At 35.4% G+C, this 20318-nt stretch overlaps 2 protein-coding genes across 6 annotated transcripts in view; one reads left to right on the top strand and one right to left on the bottom strand.

The window, feature by feature from the left end:
- Positions 1–20318, bottom strand: part of LOC138179749 (monocarboxylate transporter 10) — a 327517-nt gene that overhangs the window by 231439 nt on the left and 75760 nt on the right. The window lies entirely within an intron of this gene.
- Positions 4002–11899, top strand: LOC138179793 (nose resistant to fluoxetine protein 6-like). The gene is made up of 13 exons (XM_069112935.1): positions 4002–4332; positions 7987–8231; positions 8434–8627; positions 9541–9662; positions 9807–10049; positions 10151–10355; positions 10432–10597; positions 10684–10763; positions 10836–10931; positions 11006–11135; positions 11211–11385; positions 11469–11611; positions 11692–11899. Exons 1-13 carry the CDS (start codon positions 4107–4109, stop codon positions 11815–11817), a joined length of 2151 nt encoding a protein of 716 aa, XP_068969036.1. The 5' UTR covers positions 4002–4106; the 3' UTR covers positions 11818–11899.

Here is a 20318-nt window from a genome sequence, read left to right as displayed (position 1 = left end):
TATTCGAAAGGAACGTCCAGTGACATCTCGTACGAGACATGTTGGCAGGGATAAGTCAAGTTGATTGCTTAATTGAATATTTTCGAATTCGCGAGGATGGTTGATTTAATGTCATTGGTCATTCTCCTTTCACAAGTGATGAGATCACTGCTCCTGGCACGTGGGTTACGCAGCGACTCGAAAAATTCATACTGGAATAAGAAGTAAGAGAAAGAGAGAAGAGACAGACGTCACAAGTCGCTGATCATTGCATAAAACTGTTAATTTCTTAAGCGATAGAATAAGTGTTCAATGAGCTCATAACGTTATTATTGCTAGGAGAGGCAGAATTTTATGGGTTCAATTATAAAAAGTTGCAAAAGCGTATTTATGTAAATGGATAATAATATAAATATAGAATATAAAATAAAGTATACGATGGAATTCTGCCTCGGTGTATTAGATTTTGTCTACACTAAAGAATAAAGGACATTAGAACACAGACTGAGCAATACAGTAAGTTAGAAATACCAAATTTCAGAAACGTCAGGGATCAACAGGTATTTAAACGGACGGTATAATAAGTGTTTGATGTGGTATGTCAATTTGAACGTAAGCGCAGACTTATCCGAAAAAGACGTCCGATGACATTGTGACATCAATCTCATCTCAACCATAAGATATCGACACCGAGTTTTGGACACATCACTACCTTATCATCATAGCCTACACCAAGGCTGTGACGCACCTTAGTCCACATCACAGATAAAGGCTTCGACCCCCGACCTTCCGACACTTCTCCATATCATAACCCACACCTAGCCCCTCAACATCCTAAAATCAAAACATATATAAACCAAGACTTCACCCAGTTCGGATAGTTCTTGTTCTTATTCTAGTTACTGTACTCATACAACCCGGTTCTTTTCTCCGGTTCAGTGTCATTCCTGTAAGTGTTAAAATTTATAATAAAGTTTTATAAAGGAAAACTTGTAGTTGGGTTACGACTCAAGCTCCTTACTACAATCCAAGTACCAATTTTACGTGACAACATCTCGGACGCTACATGTTGGCAGGGATAAGACACGCTGATTAATTATTTAAATGTTTTCGAATTTGCGAGGATGGTCGATTCAATGTCATTGGTCATTCGCCTTTTACAAGTGATGAGATCACTGCTCCTGGCACGTGGGTTACGCAGCGACTCGAAAAATTCATACTGGAATAAGAAGTAAGAGAAAGAGAGAAGAGACAGACGTCACAAGTCGCTGATCATTGCAGAAAACTGTTAATTTCTTAAGCGATAAAGTAAGTTCAATGAGTTCAGAACGTTATTACTGCTACATGGGACAGAATTTTGTGGGTTCAACTATAAAAAATTGTAAAAATGTATCTATATAAATGGATAATAATATAATAATAATATATAACATATAATATAATAATATAATATAATAATATACTAATATAAATATAGAATATGAAATAAAGTATACGATGGAATTCTGCCTCGGTGTATTAAATTTGGTCTACAATAAAGTATAAAGGCCATTAGCACGGAACACAGACTGAGCAATACAGTAAGTTAGAAATACCAAATTTCAAAAACGTCAGGGATCAACAGGTATCTAACCGAAACTCTTCGCAGCTTCTTTCCGTAAGAAGCGATACTCAATTTCAGTTAGCGAACTCAAAGCATCGTTGTAGCATAATATTTTGTTATTCGGATACTACGTAAAACGCAGAATTTGACCATTATTTTACATAGTACTGTACAACAAATATGAGTTTTAAATGCTGTGTACTATTTGACGAAATAGGGCGTCATTCGTAACAGACGAGCATGTTCTACTTGACGAGACATGGGGTCAACCGTCGAAAAGATAATAAATGATATGGGGCGAAAGGAAATAAATATCACGGATAACTACTTGTAATACGGGAGTTTTAGAACGTCAATTATCCGAACTAATTGAGAGATAAAAAAGTTTCTATAAGCTGTTTTTCAGATAATTGATTCGAGAAGAATCAAAACTACAGGAGATATAGAAAATAACACAATCCGTCTTAGATATAACGAAATGATTCCTTCTAAAATGAATGATTGTAATCCATCTGTTTCGTTTTGTGCTATCATTCCAATCCAACGTATCTGCATGTTTTCATTCATGTCAGTAATGTCTGCAGAAAGAATACATGAAACTAATTTGGCACGCATTGTCATGTAGATGGTTACATGACATATTCTCAGCGCGATTAAGTGTGGTTGGTGTGGTACGATTTTTCACGTTTTGCACAACAAAGAAATACATTCTTTTAAACTAAATCTTTTATGATATAAAATCGTAAAACTCCCATGCCATTATCCCCAGCAATTAATAGATAATAATACACGACGCAATAAATTTTTCTCGTAACGTCTCTTAAGACATTCAATTACCGTCTGCACCACTGACTGTATCACTTAAATAATTATGCGTTACAATATTACTTTCAATTAATAAAAGTTCACTTGTGGAAGGATGTGATGGGGCATTAGCCAACATTACAAGAATAATTGGGCTGAAATAACTTGTTCCGTCCGAAGAAACAAAACTTTGCGAGAACGACGCAGTAACACCTAAAACCATTCCACTGAACATTCGTAAAGGTGTTTTTACATTTCTATGCACATCGTGGCTTGAATAGCGGAATGCATCATTATGACGAGTTTTTCACAATCTTATAATTTTTCAAATTAGCGGAGTATAACGATTCGATAGAACTTAGTACCGGGATTCTGACTAAGAACACTGAGGAATGATTTACTCATAAAATGCTAATTGTGAATTTTTTGCGTTCGGTGTGAAACCAATCAGCGCACGGATGCCGCATAAGTAGTTGCGACAGTCTCGTGTAACCGATCAAACGGAAACGTCGATCGAAGGATTAGCATTGGCATTAAAAACGGTTAGTTCAATATCGTTTGACTTCGAATCATCAACCTCTGTACCAGACTTGAGGTAAGAACAGTTTACCTTCAAAAAATAGAGTCTCACTGAGGCTCTTTTTTACGATACTATCTTCTCCACCAGACGTGGAGTAAATAAGCTCTTCAGTTTCTGAGTATTTAGAGGAAGTAGGCATTCTTGCTGGGGATATTATCAAAAAGAACTAGAAAATCATTTTTTTTTCTTTCAATTTAAAAACAAAACGAAATAACGCCAGTGATACCCAATGCGACGAGTGGCTTTGTTTAATGCTCGATACAACAGTTGAACGATTGATCGCCAGAATGCACGTAGCAGTCGTCTGCAGATATTGTTGTATATATCATCCCCACAGCGTATTTCGCCAAAGTTTTCCTCCTTCAAATTGTAAGCAAAACACGACTTGCAAGTTTCTTTTGACGCAACTCTTTGTACAAACGACTGCAGTATAGCTTGCCATGGTTACATTTTCGACTAAACCTATACTTTTTGAAATCAATTGGAAAATGTAAGTTTTGAAACATATTTAAATGTTTATAATATTAACGAAAACACATATCATTCTACTCCTGCAATGAGGTAACTGCTATTGTAAAAGCACAAAACATCCGTAAAGTTGAAATCCCGCAATTTTTTTCAAAATTGGTGCATTTCGGGAACCGTTAGTTCTAGGAAGAAAAGCTTAGCAGGTTAGGTATTGCGTCACAAGAATCTACTAAGATCAAATACTGACCTAGAAAAAACGAAAAAATTAAAAACTTGCTCAACAGAGTATCGACATGCTGATAATTGGAGTTTTCAGTCAGCCAGGTGCGGATAACAGGCGCGCTACTACAATAATTTAGTTGCGGTTCTGTAACTGGGCAATAATCAATAAGATGAAATATTCGAAATCATTGTCGGCGTCCTACGTCATAAATTGTGCGTTCCTTGTTAGATACGACCAGTCTTGGCGCGATTTCCTAGAAAATTTTGGTACCCAATAGATGAACTTAACGTTTCATTCATATTATTATAGTCATCCTCTTGATCGACCATAGTATCCAAAGTGCGACAACATACTTTATCGTATAAGAGAGAAAAATGGTCATTTGTACGGTTGACTATTTTTTTCAATAGAAAATTTGAATAATCCGAGTGCAAATCCTATTCCAGAGCATGCAGTACGGAAAAGTTTCCTCGTGGATATGGCTATCCCTTTTATCATTAACAATGATTTACGTGTCGACCCAAGCGACCACGCTGGACCCAGTGACCATGAGGCAGGTACTTCCAGCGTACGCAGTTTTGGAAAACGTGGATCTTCTAAATTCCAGCAGATGTCGGACGGAGGTTGATGAATTTCGTAATGCTGTTGACAACCAGATATTTTGGGGTCTAAGAGGTAAACAGAACTTTTAAGATAGTGTGAATGAATTTCTACTACCGGCCGATTGCGTACAAAAGGAAGGATAAAACAAATCACATTAAATATATAACACATAATCGTATAACCGTTACGTACCAACGTACAACCATAAACGGATATAGAATTCGAATAACTATACACCGTGCTTGCGGCTGCGTTTCGTTACATGTCGCATCCCTTGTTCGCCATGTAAAACACATTTACACCGTGAAAAATTAATAACAGTAAAAGCAACTCTTATGCAACTGCATAATTTTAAATCGAGTTGAACCTCAACCCTTAGACTTCCTTCGCACCTTGCGCAAGAAGCTTCTTCGTTTGAAGTGCGGAAAGGCGACGGTCATAGTCGTAGTTTTTCTTATTCTAACGAACTGAATTTTCTGGCTTTAAACACGAAACGCCAAATTCTGCATTCAACTTCCTTACCGCTTAAAGTTCTTATCGCCAATTGTATCATTAGATGTTTCCAATGCAGTATCATATATTCTTTAAGCTTTGGACACCAGTGGCGTACCACCCGGGGAATTTGTGAACAGGCACAATTATTTGTTAGGAGATCGTATAGGTTACACCATTCTCTCTCAAAATTGCACGCTGTTTGTCTCGGAGGGGAAACAGAAGAACAATACGATGTATCGCAACCCGAACGAGAAGCATCCACCTTTTACGTTCCGTTTTTTTTATTGGACGCATGCGACACAGTAGCACTATGCAATATCATTCAGAAATACTGGACGAAGTGAGAACGTACATATTTCATGTACCTGATTAGCATAACGAATTAGCCTTACAATACGGATTTTTACAACTGTGACGAACGTTTTTTGTAAGGACTTGAATACGCTTGGACTTTGTTTACCGGCGTCCTGTATCAAACGCGATGTAGCCACGATGGTAAATAAAATATCGCACGACGAGACTCTTCTCATCAGCAAACTTTTTGCTATACACTTCAGGCTCATCGAAGTCACTGATTTGGTGAATGATTATCAATGACTCCTCTCTTTAAAGATGGTCTCCATCATGTACGTAAATTTCAAGCTCCTAATCGACAGTCCGAATTTCTATTCTCAGTCGACATAAATACAAGTATCACCATCGGCGTTCGACTAAACATCGAATAGAAACCTTAAAACTTTGGTTACAGAGGAGTTTTGTTATTGTTGTGTACTATTGTGACAGCGGCCACAGCATACGATATTTTCGGCCATCGAACCCGTGTAAACAACGAAAATGAAATGGTTGTGCTTCTAAATGAAAATACGAAGGATAAACGATACGTACTTGGTATTCAGTATTATTTAAACACGCTCGTGCAACCGATGTTACTAATTTTTATCGCCTCGAGTTTATTTCGTGGGAATTTTCTATGTGACGTACGGTTAACTTTGAATAGCACACTTCGTTGTTTTTTCATTCTATCTGTTCTGTTCTATCCGAATCGTTTGAATAATGCAGCAAAGTTTTGCGATTTTCAACTTCAATTGATCAGCACTTTTAATATTCATCTATAATATCGACAATAACTAATCAGGAGAAAGGTTTTATTAAATTAATTTAAAATTCAAAATTGGAATGTTAGGTAAACAGCATGGATATATGTATGGAAATATATAAATAAAAATATATAATATAAATAACTCTTCGCTTTATACTCGTCCTTTTCACGTTTCATTTATTTAATGAATATTCCGAAATTAATAGTATAAAGAATCAATCTAAATTGTATTCGCGAAACGAATCTCGATTTCCGACGATGTAAAATCGTATTTCCCTACCTGCAAAAACGTTTCTCGTATAGTATACTGATAGCATTGCATAGAATAATGAGTATTGATCGAATGCAGAATTTTTAACATATTGGCGGCTGCACTTTTGACGTAGATCTTATTATCAACTGTCGTCGCTTTTTCTCAGTCTCTTACTGCGCATTCCAAGTTTGTAATAAAAATGAATAAAGTATAGTATGCGGACTGCAAAACTCTTGCCATCATTAGGGGCAAAAATTTTCTTTTTTTTTTTTTATTGTTTAATTTGTATTTTACAATTTGTCCAGCTGGACATTTGGTAAATTTTCCTAACTTAATTGCTAAATAAAATGTGGGTGGCTACCCCTAGCGAGATACCATCTTCAAGTTTGACCAGAAGACAAAAATAAGCGGTTTTGAAATTTTAGTCTTGGGAGTATTTGATCGACAAAGGTCTTAACTGTAGAAAATTATAGTTTTGGATTGGTGATGTGTCACAAAAACGAAGCGAAAAATTGAGTTTGATCATACAATACGAAAAGGATCAAAACTGTAACTATAAATCACAACTCAAAGATCTTATGGGAAACGATCTTATAGTTTAATTAATCGCTTTACCTAAAAACGACGTAGTTGAAAACGAGAACAACTTTATATCTTGCAAACTATCGCGCTATGCTTGGATCTCAGTTTGGCAATTTGCGGTATTAATAAACCAGTCATACTATATACTTATTGAGATTTTAAATTCTTTTGTCACTGAATTGTATACAAGAATCAATCTTGGTCTGTCATATCCCGAACGGTTCAGATTACGAATCTGAACAACCTTTGACGATTAATGTCCAAGGACTCGAGACATGTAGAATCCGAGACAAAGAAAAAGCTAGAAAAGAATTGAATAGAATTTTGACACAATTTCACAAAAAAAAGTACATTAAGTTTTTAAGGTCAGCTTGGTCAAAGATCGTTCGTAACTTAAAGTATGAGGTTGGAAAAAGCGACGTCACAGGCGAGTGTTTCGAATAATAATCAATTCTGATTCTGTTTCTGATTCTTTTTAGTTTCGTTCGACTTTTCAACCTAATCGTATCCTTGATCGAGCACAGTGTCGACAGTGCAGAGCAACGCACTTCATCGCGTCAAAGGAAATAATCTCTATTTAATAATTCAAGTTTAAATTTCATTTCATAACATGAAACGTGGAAAAATTTCGTCGTGGACACGGTTATTTCTTTCATTATTAACAACATTTTTGGAAAACGTCGATCTTCTAAATTCCAGTAGATATGGGACGGAGGTTGATGAATTTCGTAATGCCGTGGATAACCAGATACTTTGGGGTTTAAGAGGTAAATAGAACTTTCAAGATTTTTGTTCGACGAAGCTACTGCCAATCGATTACGTCCAAAGGGAAGATGGAAGCAAACCGAGCAAAATACGTATAACCGATCACGATTTGAGAAATTATACCCCGCGTTTGCGGTTGTGTTCCGTGGCACATCGTTTCCCATGTTCGTACGTGAAAGGCGATTGCACAGCGAAAAATGTTACTTGATAAGAATGAAAACAACACTTGTGCAAACGCGAGAATTCTTCTAGGGACGATTACGTCGCGATTGTATCAGATGCGCAATTTTTCATCAATTCGACCATCGACGCCGGGACTTTCTTCGTACGTTGCATAAGAAATTAATTTGTTTGTTCGAAGCGCGTAGAAGCGGCGATCGCCGTTGTTGTTCTTTTACCGATCAGCTTCAACTGATGGCTTTAAATACGTAAGTCCAAACCGTGCACTTAATTCTCCCATCGTTTCAGATTCTTGTCACCAATTTTATGACAAACTGTTTCGAGTATATTATGGTAGCATGTGTTTTTTAAGCATTGGACACCAGTGGCGTGCCATCTGAGGGATTTATCAACGGGAACAATTATTGGTTAGGAGATCGTCTAGTTTGCACCAAGCTCTCTGTAAATCGCACGCTGCTTATCTCGGAGGAAAAACAAAAAAACGATACGATATACCAGAACCCGAACGAGGAGTATCCACCCTTTGAGTTTCGTTTTTTTATTGCACGCATGCGGCACTATAGCACTGTGCAATATCATGTAGGAATAGAAGACGAAGTAAGCACATTCTTATTTTACAGGTTGCATCTCAAATTTATATTTCCAATGATTCAAGCTGTAACGCTATTTGCAATCAGTATATAGCCCATTTAGACAGCAGATCAAGGATGCACTCGATTAACATAGTCCATAAGATTCATGTACAGCTTTTTACAATACTAATGTACCATCAGAGATTTAAGAGATTGCGTTTTTTTAGGATTTGATCACGCTTGGACTTTGTTTACCAGCATCCTGCAGCAAACGCGATGTAGCCACGATGGTGGATAAAATATTGCACGACGAGACTCTGCTCATCGGCAAACTTTTTGCTATACACTTCAGGCTCACCGAAGTCTCCGACTTGACGAATGATTATCAATGGCTTCTATCTGCGAAGATGATCTCCATCCTGTATGTAAATTCCAACCGAGTAATTACAAATTCAGATTTTTGTTGTCGATTAAAGTACTATGTACAGGGTGTATAAAAAGTAAGCGTAAAGCTACCGTAGCGTGATTCTACATCTCAGGATTGGTGGAGATTTGTAAAAGAATGTTCTTGTAAAATTGAGTGGCAATGCTTATTGAGGTCAACATCTTTTTATTGTTACTCATTACGAAAATGAAAAACCTGCAAGGAACCGTGGTTCGCGAATAACCTAATCTTTTATATCAATTCATTTTTACAAGCTTTGTCTGAAGTATTTTTTTAGTTTGCACAGTTAAGTAGTTATAAGAGGAAATACCTTAAGCAAGGAAAATTAGCTTCGCGAAAGTGTTGAAAGATATTAAAAGAAACGTATTATGCACTGAAACTTAGTTTTTAGATAGGTCACCTGATGTAATACTAGTCGATCTGTTTCATGGGGCTACGTAAGGGCAAAAGCGATGTCAATGACACCAACTACGAAATAGTATATGAAAAGTGAATTCATGCCACATATAACTCCAGCAATGTTATCAAATGTTAACAAAGCTATTATCACAAGAATAAATGTGTGTTTGGTGGCGGATGGAAAACTCTTTAAACATTTAATAAAATAATTTTAATAAGTATTTAGTTGTACTTATTAATTATTTATAAATTAGGACTTTTATTAATTATATTAATAGATTAATAATTAATAATTAATAAGTAAAACTAAGAAGAAATAATAATTAATAATAATAAGATTAAAGAATTAATAATTAATAAGTAATAATTAATAAGAATAAGATTAAAGAATTAATAATTAATAAGTAAAACTTTATCTAATCCACCTTGTATTTTTCACGATCGGCCTCCGATTAAATATCAATTACCAACATTAAAATTTGAATTACAGAAGTGTTTTGCTATTGTTATGTGTTACCGTGGTAGCAGCCACAATATACGACGTCTTCGTCTATCGAAAGCGTTCAAAGAACAAAAGTATATGCCTTACGGTCGCAAATAACATCATGCACGGTAAGCCACACATACATACATCGATACGTGGTATTAAAATACTATTTAACAAATAATTTCGCTGAAATAACCAATCTTATTGATCCTTATCGCCTCCAGCCTATTTCATAATAATCTATGTAACGTACGATTAACTTCGAACAGAGGTGAAAAACGAAATAGGAGATAAATGCGAAACCGTTGACGAAGAACCGGCATCCCAAAAGTCGAAGCATCAGAACGGTATCGGCCAATATCTTTTGTGTTTTTCATTCCCCGCCAATGTAAAGCAAATATTTAAACAGCAAAAGGGTGCAGATGGTTTCCGTATTTTCCACGGAATGAAAATATTAGGAACCTTGATACTTATTCTGTACCACACAGCTACCTATTCAGGTCATGTTTTGGGTAAGAAATGAATTTTAATCGTTCCTTAATTCTGCTAACCCGATCCGACTTCTAATCTAACAAGTTTGTTCTTTATCCATTTTATACAATCACGTGCACAGGTAACAAAGCGTACATTGCATCAAAAGACGATTTATTCGGGCATGTCATAACAAACCTCGTATTTGTGGTGGATACGTTTTTCTTCATCAGTGGTTTTCTATTGTCATATACATTTCTGCACGGACGACGAAAACAAAAGGGAACCCCGCCTATAGCAGAAAGGATGAACGAATTTTTTCAAAAGATTGTCAAACGATATATAAGGTAAACTATAGTATCAATGCTTAATTAGTTCTATCGATGAGATTTCGATGATAAAATAAATACATTAACTTTGAAGGCTTACACCTGTATATTTTGTCGTTATACTAATAGCGATATTGAATTTTACCTGGCATGATCATGTCTCCATACTTCTTTCCACTGAGTATCCAAATGCTAAGTGTTCCAAATATTGGTGGACTAACTTACTTTACTTCAACAACTTCTACAGGTGGAATGAGCTAGTACGTATACTTTCTTAGATAATTTATTGCAAACATCGTTCGCGTTACTACGAAAGAATCGTTTCGGAGAGAAATACTGTTTGCAGTGTCTCACATGGAGTTGGTACTTGCCCAATGATATGCAGTTCTTCATATTTGGCAGTTTTCTTTTAACTTTATCGTACACGTGAGTTTGTAATTTCGAATTTTAATCTTGTAGTGCCTAGTCGTACCTGATCTCTAAAATCAATTATTTCAGGCATTACAATATCGCCATGGGCATAGGCATTGTTACGATACTCTCATCGATAGGATCGCTCGGTTACACGGGGTACACTCTTAATTACCAGCCTACGTAAGCATATAAAACGTTCAATGCTATTTATACCGTTGTGGATATGTAAATATACGTTGCATTAACTTTCCTAGACTAGACGGACAATATAGAACGCTGTCAGAGATTTATTTGCGACCGTGGTGTAGAATACCGCCATATCTCATAGGAATGGCCACATGTCACCTTCTTACAAAATGGAATTACAAATTGCACTTATCAAAAGTAATGTATACTGTTTATTCGTTGGACTTATATTTTTCTGCATCTTTCAATAGCGTGATTAAATTTATGTTTCAGAGAAGCTTAATCGTTGGGTGGACCTTGGCAATTTTATGTAATTGTTCGATTCTATTCGGATTCGCGAACAAGAACATATCCTTAAGTCTATCCATTCTTTATATGATCTACAGTAGAATAGGCTGGGCATTGGGTATTGCCTGGCTGGTAGTTGCATGCACTACGAATCATGGCGGTAAATCGATATTTTTTAAGTCAGCCATCTAATGCAATAATGTCATTGTTCGTGTTGTAAAAATATATTTTTTATGTTTGCAGGTATCGTGAACAAGATCTTATCGCTAGATATTTTCTCTCGTTTGAGTAAATTATCATATACTATTTATCTCATACATCCTGTTCTAGTAATGTCGATATATTCCATACGTAGTTATCCTTTATTCGCTGATGAGATCATGTTTGTAAGTACATACACTAATATCATTCGAACAATTTCGACCTAATGTTAGCACGACGCAATAACGTTTTCTTTATTTTTCAGGGTGCTATGTTTTCTATGATAGTTGTTATTAGTTTCATCATCTCTATTCCGTTAGTCGCAGCAACAGAAATACCGTTTATGTCACTCCTTCGACTGTACAATAATTTGCAGAAAAGAACGAAATAAATAAATATATAGTGATAAATATTTCCAAGCTTTCTAATTAATAAACTAATGAAAAGAAGTTGCTCTTTCGTGCGACCGCACACATTACCAGGCATGTAAATATGAAATCGGAATTTTTGTATAGAAAATACACGTTTATTGTATGAAAATGATTAAAAATATTTTATTCGAAGTATTGCCCATCGCTAGCTATACATTTTTCCCACCTGTCTGGCAATTGGTGGATGCCACGCCAAAAAAACTGTCGCTCTTTTGAGGCAAACCAGTCATCGAGCCATTTTCGTACATTTTCGTAAGAGGCGAAATGCTGGTCAGAAAGTGCGTGTCCCATCGATGCAAATAAATAGTAATCGGATGGAGCCAAGTCTGGTGAGTAAGCCGCGTGCGAAAGTATTTCCCAACTGAACGCTTCGATCGTTTCCTTGACCGGTTTTGCTGTATGTGATGGTGCATTATCATGAAGCAAAATTACTTTGTGTTGCCTTTTTTGATATTCTGGCCGTTTTTTACGCAAAGCTTGATTCAAATCGATCATTTGTTGTCGGTAGCGCTCAGTATTAACGGTTTCGCCAGGTTTTAACAGCTCAGTGGTCTTTTTCGGTGGTCTTCCACGTTCTTCGTTCCTCGCGTCAAAATTGCCACTTCTGAATTTTTTAAACCACTTAAAGCACTGTGATTTACCAAGAGCATGCTCACCGTAAGTTTCGACAAGCATTCGATGCGATTCTGCAGCAGTTTTCTTCAAATGGTAACAGAAAATAAATGCTGTCCGCAAATCGTAGTTTCCAGGCACAAAATTTGACATGTTCAACGCTATTACAAACTATGCTGTTGTATGAAACTTGTATTGTTCTCAGTCGAAAATGTTTGTGAGATGTCAACAAAGACTTTTGGCATCAATGACGCAGTTTAGTGATAATTACATTATCAGCTAGGGCCATTTATAGGCAAATTCCGGTTTCATATTTACATACCTGGTACACGCGCAGTCGAAATTTCCAAACATTTCGTTCTAATACGATACTTTGCGCGCGTAATGTGATTCGTTGCCTTAGGAAACATTCATAATTTTATTCAATATTTCATAATAACAACTTAGGGAGGAGGATCAATTTATAAAATCATTCGCACAAAAGATGCAAATGTTTTTGTTTATCAACTATCGTTTTGTACGTAGCGAAGTGATTCGAGCGAAAACACCGAGCTTATATACAAATAATTTCACATCACTGAAAGATAAGAAAGAATGTTTGTTGTGCTATGAGCAAAGAAAGCAATATGTCCTACGTAGTGCCAGCAACGTCATTGATCGATTTCCACGAGTAGTCTGTTCACGGCGACCTCCCTCGAGTTGTTTTTCGAGATATTCCTGAAACTAACTGTTTTCTTGTTAGTTAAAAAACAAAACTCTTGGAGAAGACGATTAAGAAAACGCGTAAACAACGATTCAAGTTCACCTGTGAGAAGCAAGTCACAACAATGTTTTGCATACCAATTATCGCATACTGCAATGAGTGTGAATATCTACGATACAAACTTTTCCATGCTTTGATACATATCATGCTAACGACTTGCATTAGAGCAATCTGCAAACAGACTAGTACGATAAAAACTGACTCTACTCACGTAGAACCATAACAAGACAGTTTTTATTCCACTTCTCTCTGTATTTATGACTGCGATGATTATAATAAACGTACAACGATGTTTGATATACCCGCTAAATGAAAATATGCTAAATGTACAAAGGTATAAGTAACGAAAAATCGTGATATCGATAGGAAGTGTTCGTTAAACGCAATGGGAACCTGTCGACTTATTTGGCACATGCAGTCGATGAACTGCAAATATGCTGGGTATCTATCCAAGTCACTGTGATGTTGGTCAGTATGACCGCTTCTTCAAAATATGTTCTTAGGCTTACATATCACTTTCGTTGGACATGTATAATACTTAATATAATCGTGTGCCTATGCTACTAATTTATTTATTTTTATAAGCCTTTGATGATTCTCTAATATGGATATAATATTAGCATGGCTAGAGCTGGTAACTGTAAAAAGTTATGAATAGTAAAGATACTTTAAGTTTAAGAAACGTATTATTGTCTGTCAAATACCTATACTGTTCTGTTGCAATAATAATGCATTGAACTTTTATGATTCTCAATTTTAATCAATCAGCACTGTGAATATTTATCTATAAAATTAGCCATGACCAATCGGTAGATACATTTTGTTAAATTAAATTGGAAAAGTAGAATTGGGAAGAAGGTGAGCAGCATGGAAATATGATATAGAGTCCTCTATAATTTATTTTCTTTTTACTTTATTATCCTCTTTCTTTTTACGTTTCTTCCTTTTAATAAAAATTCGATAATTAAATAGCAAGATCAAGAATCAATTTAATTCGTTATAATAAAAAGAGTCGGAGAAAGGATCGGAGCTTTGGTCAATTATTCAGGAAATTAGCGCGGCTAATTTCACAGAGACACGTGCCTCGTTTCGAAACTGGAAAAAATTAGAAAACAAAACCATCGACAAGAAAGTTGACCACGTCGAATTAATTCGATAATACGCTTATCGGCGTGCATCACGTCCCAATTGTTCGCACGACGTGACGTCCCGAGTTTTGCGAGTCTTTGCAACTTCCTAGCTGATCAAATTGATTCAGCTATCGAAGCTGATGAGCCACATAGGACGAAGACTATTACGACAAGAAATTAAAAGTTCGAGACACATATAATCGAAGGTTTGCCTGAAGAAGAATTTTTTCCATCAGAGTCGGGAAAATAGAAATAAATTTAATATACGTCGGACTTGACATTTGTGACGAAAATTGATATTTTCGAGATTTAAAGAGTTGACATTTAGAATTGCGAAAATTTGAAAGTAACAGAACTTCGAGTACTAGCAATTTTGGAAATTCGGAAATTTAAAACTGTGAAGATTTGGAAGATTTGAAATATCGAGAATTAAGAAATCTAAAGACTTGCATCTTCTAAAATTTAGACTTACAATTTTCCATTCAATACCTTGAAATTTCCTCGAATAGCAACGCGTATACACGAAATTTGTAAAATCCTTTGCACTTAACCGTAAAAGCATCTATTTCAAATTTTCACGAGATATCGAGAGAAAATACTAAGGTACGAACTACGTGTCTTGACATTTAACGTGACAGTCAAATACGTTCGTAACTCTGAACAGGAAAACGAAGCGTCTCAAGCGAGACGAAACTTTGCTTAACTCGTCGAATCATCGAATAACTTCGCACCGTGATCCTGCTTCTGTTAATTTGTCAACTCGAGAATACACTCTCAACCAGATAAACGTGACAGGAAATGATATGTGAATCCGACACGACTGTGTTTCAACTTCCAACTATATATCGTACATAATTCTGTTGCAACATTGCTGGGCAAGCACGTGCATCTTTGATCAAATTGTCGACAAGACGAATTCACTTCAAACTTGGATATCTATATTAATTCCATTTCCTTTTAAAATTTCGCTTCCGATGGATCAAATTGATCTTAGAGGAAATTAACAGTTGAAAAGGTGCTATTCCAGTTTGAAAATTATATTATTAAGTTAGAGTGAGTCATAAAATTATTCACGCAAACGAATATATGATGAGAAAGGAACGAAGCAAGAAGAAAATAAAGAAATTTTTTATATTTTTTTAGTCGGAATACGGATACGTAGTTAAGGGTCCGAAGAGTAAGAAAATAATAAAAGATACGTACGAGAAAATTTACGGTTTGTAATTAAATATGAAAAAAGAACGAATTATGATAAATTTTTGCACATATCCGCGTGAAAAAATTATTGGTACATTTCATAAATCTATATTTGACAGAATAATCTTTTTATCTTATATCGTATCGTTTCTATTTTTTTTTCTTAAATTTAGATTAATTATAATTACAAGAAAAATGATTAATAAAAGTTAAAATCTTAATTTATCTGGCATGCAAATTTTCCTTAATGTATAACGCATTTATGAGAAACATCTTTTTACCATTTCACTCGCTGACCACAAGTAAACTTCAGAAAATACTTCCACATTCCTCATCACGTACGCAAAATGTTTGTTAGTTTACCTTAAAATCGAGATTTCTCAGAGGTTGAAGCAACGCGTGGCAAAATATTGATTCTCCGTCTTCTATCAACATAAACTCGTGCGAAAGCGTAGTGGTGGCCGGCTAGGAAAGCAATTTCCATAATCAACGAGCAATTTGTTGCAAAATTTTGCATCTACTCTTGCTCTGCTTCAGACTCAACTCGAACCAACGAATCGCAGCGAGAAATAGAATAACTTACACGTCATTATATCGCGCTATAGAAACATATCAGGATACAAAAAAAAAAGAGGTAGATATTTTATACTTATCGAATTAGAAATATAGAAAAATATAGAAAAATTCTGTAAACTTCGTAAAATCGTAAATTACATGGAAATAGATAGAACTACGTAGAAAACGAGATACACGTGATTAGAAAAAGAACGAACCAAATAAATCCATAAAACTTGCTACCAGTCGGAATTTTCAAAAAAGCAAAATCTGATTCGTAACGCGTCGTAAAGCGTGAAATCGCTTGAATAAAGTTACTTGAAACGTTCTAACCTAGGAAGTTCGGAAAAAGGGAGGAAACCCAACGGAAACAGGAAGCGTCAGGGTGAATATCGTACGAGTATATCCGGCGCCGGTTTTCTGATACAATGCGCGATGAAAGGGTCGCTGAAAAGTGGCGATGTTAAGTGGCCCTCCCCGTGTATTTTCTCGCGTACAATGGGAATTACTTTGTCGAGACTCTTGCCCGTCCCCAAGTCATCGCCGTCTGCGTGCGAGTGACTCTTGTATCGACATCCTCGAACTTTCCTCTCTCCATTCTCTTCCTTTCACTTCTTTTCTTCTTCGTACAGAACACGCAGAAAAGTATAAACTAGCAAATCCGAAATTTGTTATATACAAGCGTGAGCACTATGAAGAGAAGACGAGACGATTGTATGGATGTATTGCGATCTTTCCAAGAAATATTGAATATTGTTCTTGGATATCGTGGACGATATTGGATACTGTGTCTGAGAAGGGGTTGCACGATAGTTTAGTGCGATATTCGACATCGTAGTAATATATTTTTGCATAGAAAATAGTATAAATTACAATTCTGATTTATTTATATTCTTGTTTCGATTTATATTAATTTACTCCAAAACATGGAAGATGGTACAAAAATACTTTGAATATCTTTAGGTACACGTGTACTGTGCATTTTTTCACCTTCAAATTTTACATGAATACATAAACATTCTATACTTATTGCCACATAACTAGCTGCGTATGTGATTAATATCGATCTTACGAACTACAGCTGTTTCAAATTCGAATTGTAGAATGGTATAAAAAATGTCAAACATCGTCAAGTTTTATTTTCTATATATGATTAATATTCTGATTCACATCGGTGGAAATATCCAAAACGCGATCAGAAAATACCTTCAAACTGCCGGACAATAATATTAAAAATTTCAAATATCATCAACTTTTACATTCTGAGGAGCCATCCAATATAATCCATATTTTTTATCGACGAAATAGCTGGAAACTGTATCGAGGTTGTATTTTGAGCGACGTTTGGGTCAACGATTTTTTCCGATCTTCGCCGTTTAATCGTTTCCGTTTTTCACAATTTCAATTTGTTACCACGACCGCGCATAATTTTCAATTATTTTCGCCTCCTGGAAATCACGATCGATCCCTGATGGTATATCACGCAACCACCGAAACATCGACGATGTTAATTAATAAATAAACGGTTGATTGCAGCGTGAATCCATTTTAATTAAAATCGAGATAGATCCGTCGATTTGCACGCGTTCTCTTTCCTTCTCTCTTTTTCCATCTTGTACATCTACCGATCGTGTTCGGAATAATCGATTTCAATGCTTTCTAATAAACCAATTCTATCGTTCATCAGACACTGATATCAGACTGTTTGCTTTTTCAATTAGTAAAAGTACGCGAATGTTTTCCATAGTACAGTTGTTTACTTTTATTGAAATAGCAAGATATTTTTGTTTTCTTATGTTTCATTTTGTCATAGCTTTAATTCTAATTTATTATGTGTAATATATCTAGGTTTACATTAAAGATCGATAATTATAGTATTCACTTAGAAGAAAGAGTTCTGCAAAGGATTAATGACGATTCAAATACAAATTGTCGGAGATAATTAGCTATGTTACCGTATGAACCAATTGCTGTTTCTTTATCTCCAAATCTGTGCAAATGTAAAAATAGAGATTCGTCTCGTTCTTTAAATACTATGGCAAATACAATAAATACTTTCGAGCTTCCAGACATTCTTGCATATTATATATGGATTTTATACATCCTTCCGCATTAAAATTTCTCATATACTCGTAAGCAATCGCGGTCTACTTATATAACATTCTCAAGAAAGTAAAACTTTACTCATAAGAACCTGTTATAACTCCAAATCTAACGATATTTAAATCCACATATTTATTAATATTTTTGCTTACTCTGACAAATAGTACACTCTTTTAAAATTTGATCCCAACATTTTAGAATTATATTTTCTTTTTTTCTTAAACCTTCTTTCAGCTATCAGACATTATTTTAATGATATAGCAACGAAAGGGGCACGTAAACAGGAGCATCGATATTCCCGATGTCAATCGATAACCAGTGCCTCGTTGTTCAACGACGTTATATTATTTATTCGCTCTCGTTCACTTTCTAATTAAAATCTTCGTTTCGATGCCGTGTAAATTATCACGCGTCAACAATCACGGTAATAACGATGAATGTCTGCCGGTTTTCTTGCCTCTTCCATGCGAAATGCCAGTCAGAGATCGAATGGAATATAGAATCATTTTGCGATGACTGTGATTGTGTTCCAGGAAATATTGGAAATATTTGCCAATGGATGGATGTTTCGAGATAGGAACGTGTAATGTTAGAAAATAAGAGATGAATTTTGCAGCATTCCTCTCAGTCGACCGAGTTACGTGCGAATTGTTTATTATTTTGAAATATGAATTAATAGTTTAAATAAAGTTACCAATAATAACGTGGTAAACTAAGTGACCACGGTATTTACAAATATAACTAATATTGTACAATTGTCGATTTTTGAAGATACATCTCTTTGCTGTAGCTGAAGTTTATCGCTAGTCCATTTCTAATTCAATTTAGAACTAGCGTAGATACGATGTCATTGAAGAACTTCTATGTATATTGTCTTACAAAGGAACAAAACCCGTATCAAAATAATAAATATTTCAGCAGAAAAAAATTGCACAAATCGGCGACAAAATAAAGATTTGCAGAATGCAAAAGATATTTGATACTATGAGCCGTGTAAAATTATATTGGCTTGGCAACTAAGTGATTGCGGATTTCGTCATTACCACCTAAGGACAAAATCCGCAATCACTTAGTTGCCAACCCAATAGAATCTAAATTAGAAGAAAGAACAGCGATGAAAAAGACATTAAATGAGTGTTTTGTCTCTGCTTGTATAACCGTAGTGTTGAAAAGCACGACACAATAACATAAATTGATTGGAAAGAATTTGAAATCAGGTATTGTATCAAAGCACCATCGACTCTTAATGTGTTCAATTCAACAACTAAATTAAATGCTCTTAACAAAGAATATGTTTATTGAAATCACATATTGACGAATCAACGTTCACGCGAACTCCATCTAAGTACTAGGTTGTAGTATTATATTTGAGAAACAGAATTCTAGCGATAAAAAGAGAATAGCCCATACAGTTTCAACTACGTTCGTCGCGTGCACGAGTATACAAACATAGAAATATTTTTAATATTTCCGCATTGCAAAAATTACTTTACAAATGGAACAAGAAATTTTATTAAAGAGGATCATCCTTTACGATTAAAACTAAAAGGAAGCGAAGCTTGTATGCTCATAATGCAATACTTTCGCAGAGGTAAAAAATTCTTTGTTAGTGCTATGAGGTTTTTTGTAAAAGTCGGCGAAAACTGACAGTTTTTACAGCCAGTGGAACAACGATTGAAACCTCCCTCAGTTTTATATGAACAGCCATTTGAATTTGCATAAGATCCCAGATATACGTACAATAGTATAGCATACAATAGCTATCGATTTCACTTGCAACAGAATATACGTATGAATGTAATTCAGTTTTCAGATTTCGTTTCATATATAGTGGCTAAATAAATATTTGCACACCGTTGTCTTATCATAGCGTCTATTAGGTTGTCCGAAAAGTTTCTTTCGTTTTATGAGGAAATAATAGACGCGCAACGTTTTTTGTTTTATATTATTTTGTTGAATTACGTACGATCCATTTTGTTCTGTTGAGATAAACACCGCGACATTTCACAGACTTGAAGGTGCACTGTTGTAAAAAAACACGTTTGCGAAAGAAAGATTCTTTTCGGACAACCTAATATTTCAATTGTACACGAGCCGCATG

The sequence above is a fragment of the Bombus flavifrons genome, chromosome 5 (assembly GCF_040668555.2).
Source record: "Bombus flavifrons isolate JBK064 chromosome 5, iyBomFlav1_principal, whole genome shotgun sequence".
In the NCBI taxonomy this organism is placed as follows: domain Eukaryota; kingdom Metazoa; phylum Arthropoda; class Insecta; order Hymenoptera; family Apidae; genus Bombus; species Bombus flavifrons.
Note: the sequence above shows the minus strand (reverse complement) of the source record. Positions and strands in the feature narration are given on the sequence as shown.

What these genes read in the sequence shown, in the direction of transcription:
- LOC138179793 (XM_069112935.1), top strand. Translation starts at nt 4,107, where the DNA reads ATGCAGTACGGAAAAGTTTCCTCGTGGATATGGCTATCCCTTTTATCA. An exon ending in ATGCACTACGAATCATGGCG is followed by an intron (nt 11,386 to 11,468) that starts GTAAATCGATAT and finishes TTATGTTTGCAG; the next exon opens with GTATCGTGAACAAGATCTTA. An exon ending in TCGCTGATGAGATCATGTTT is followed by an intron (nt 11,612 to 11,691) that starts GTAAGTACATAC and finishes TTTATTTTTCAG; the next exon opens with GGTGCTATGTTTTCTATGAT.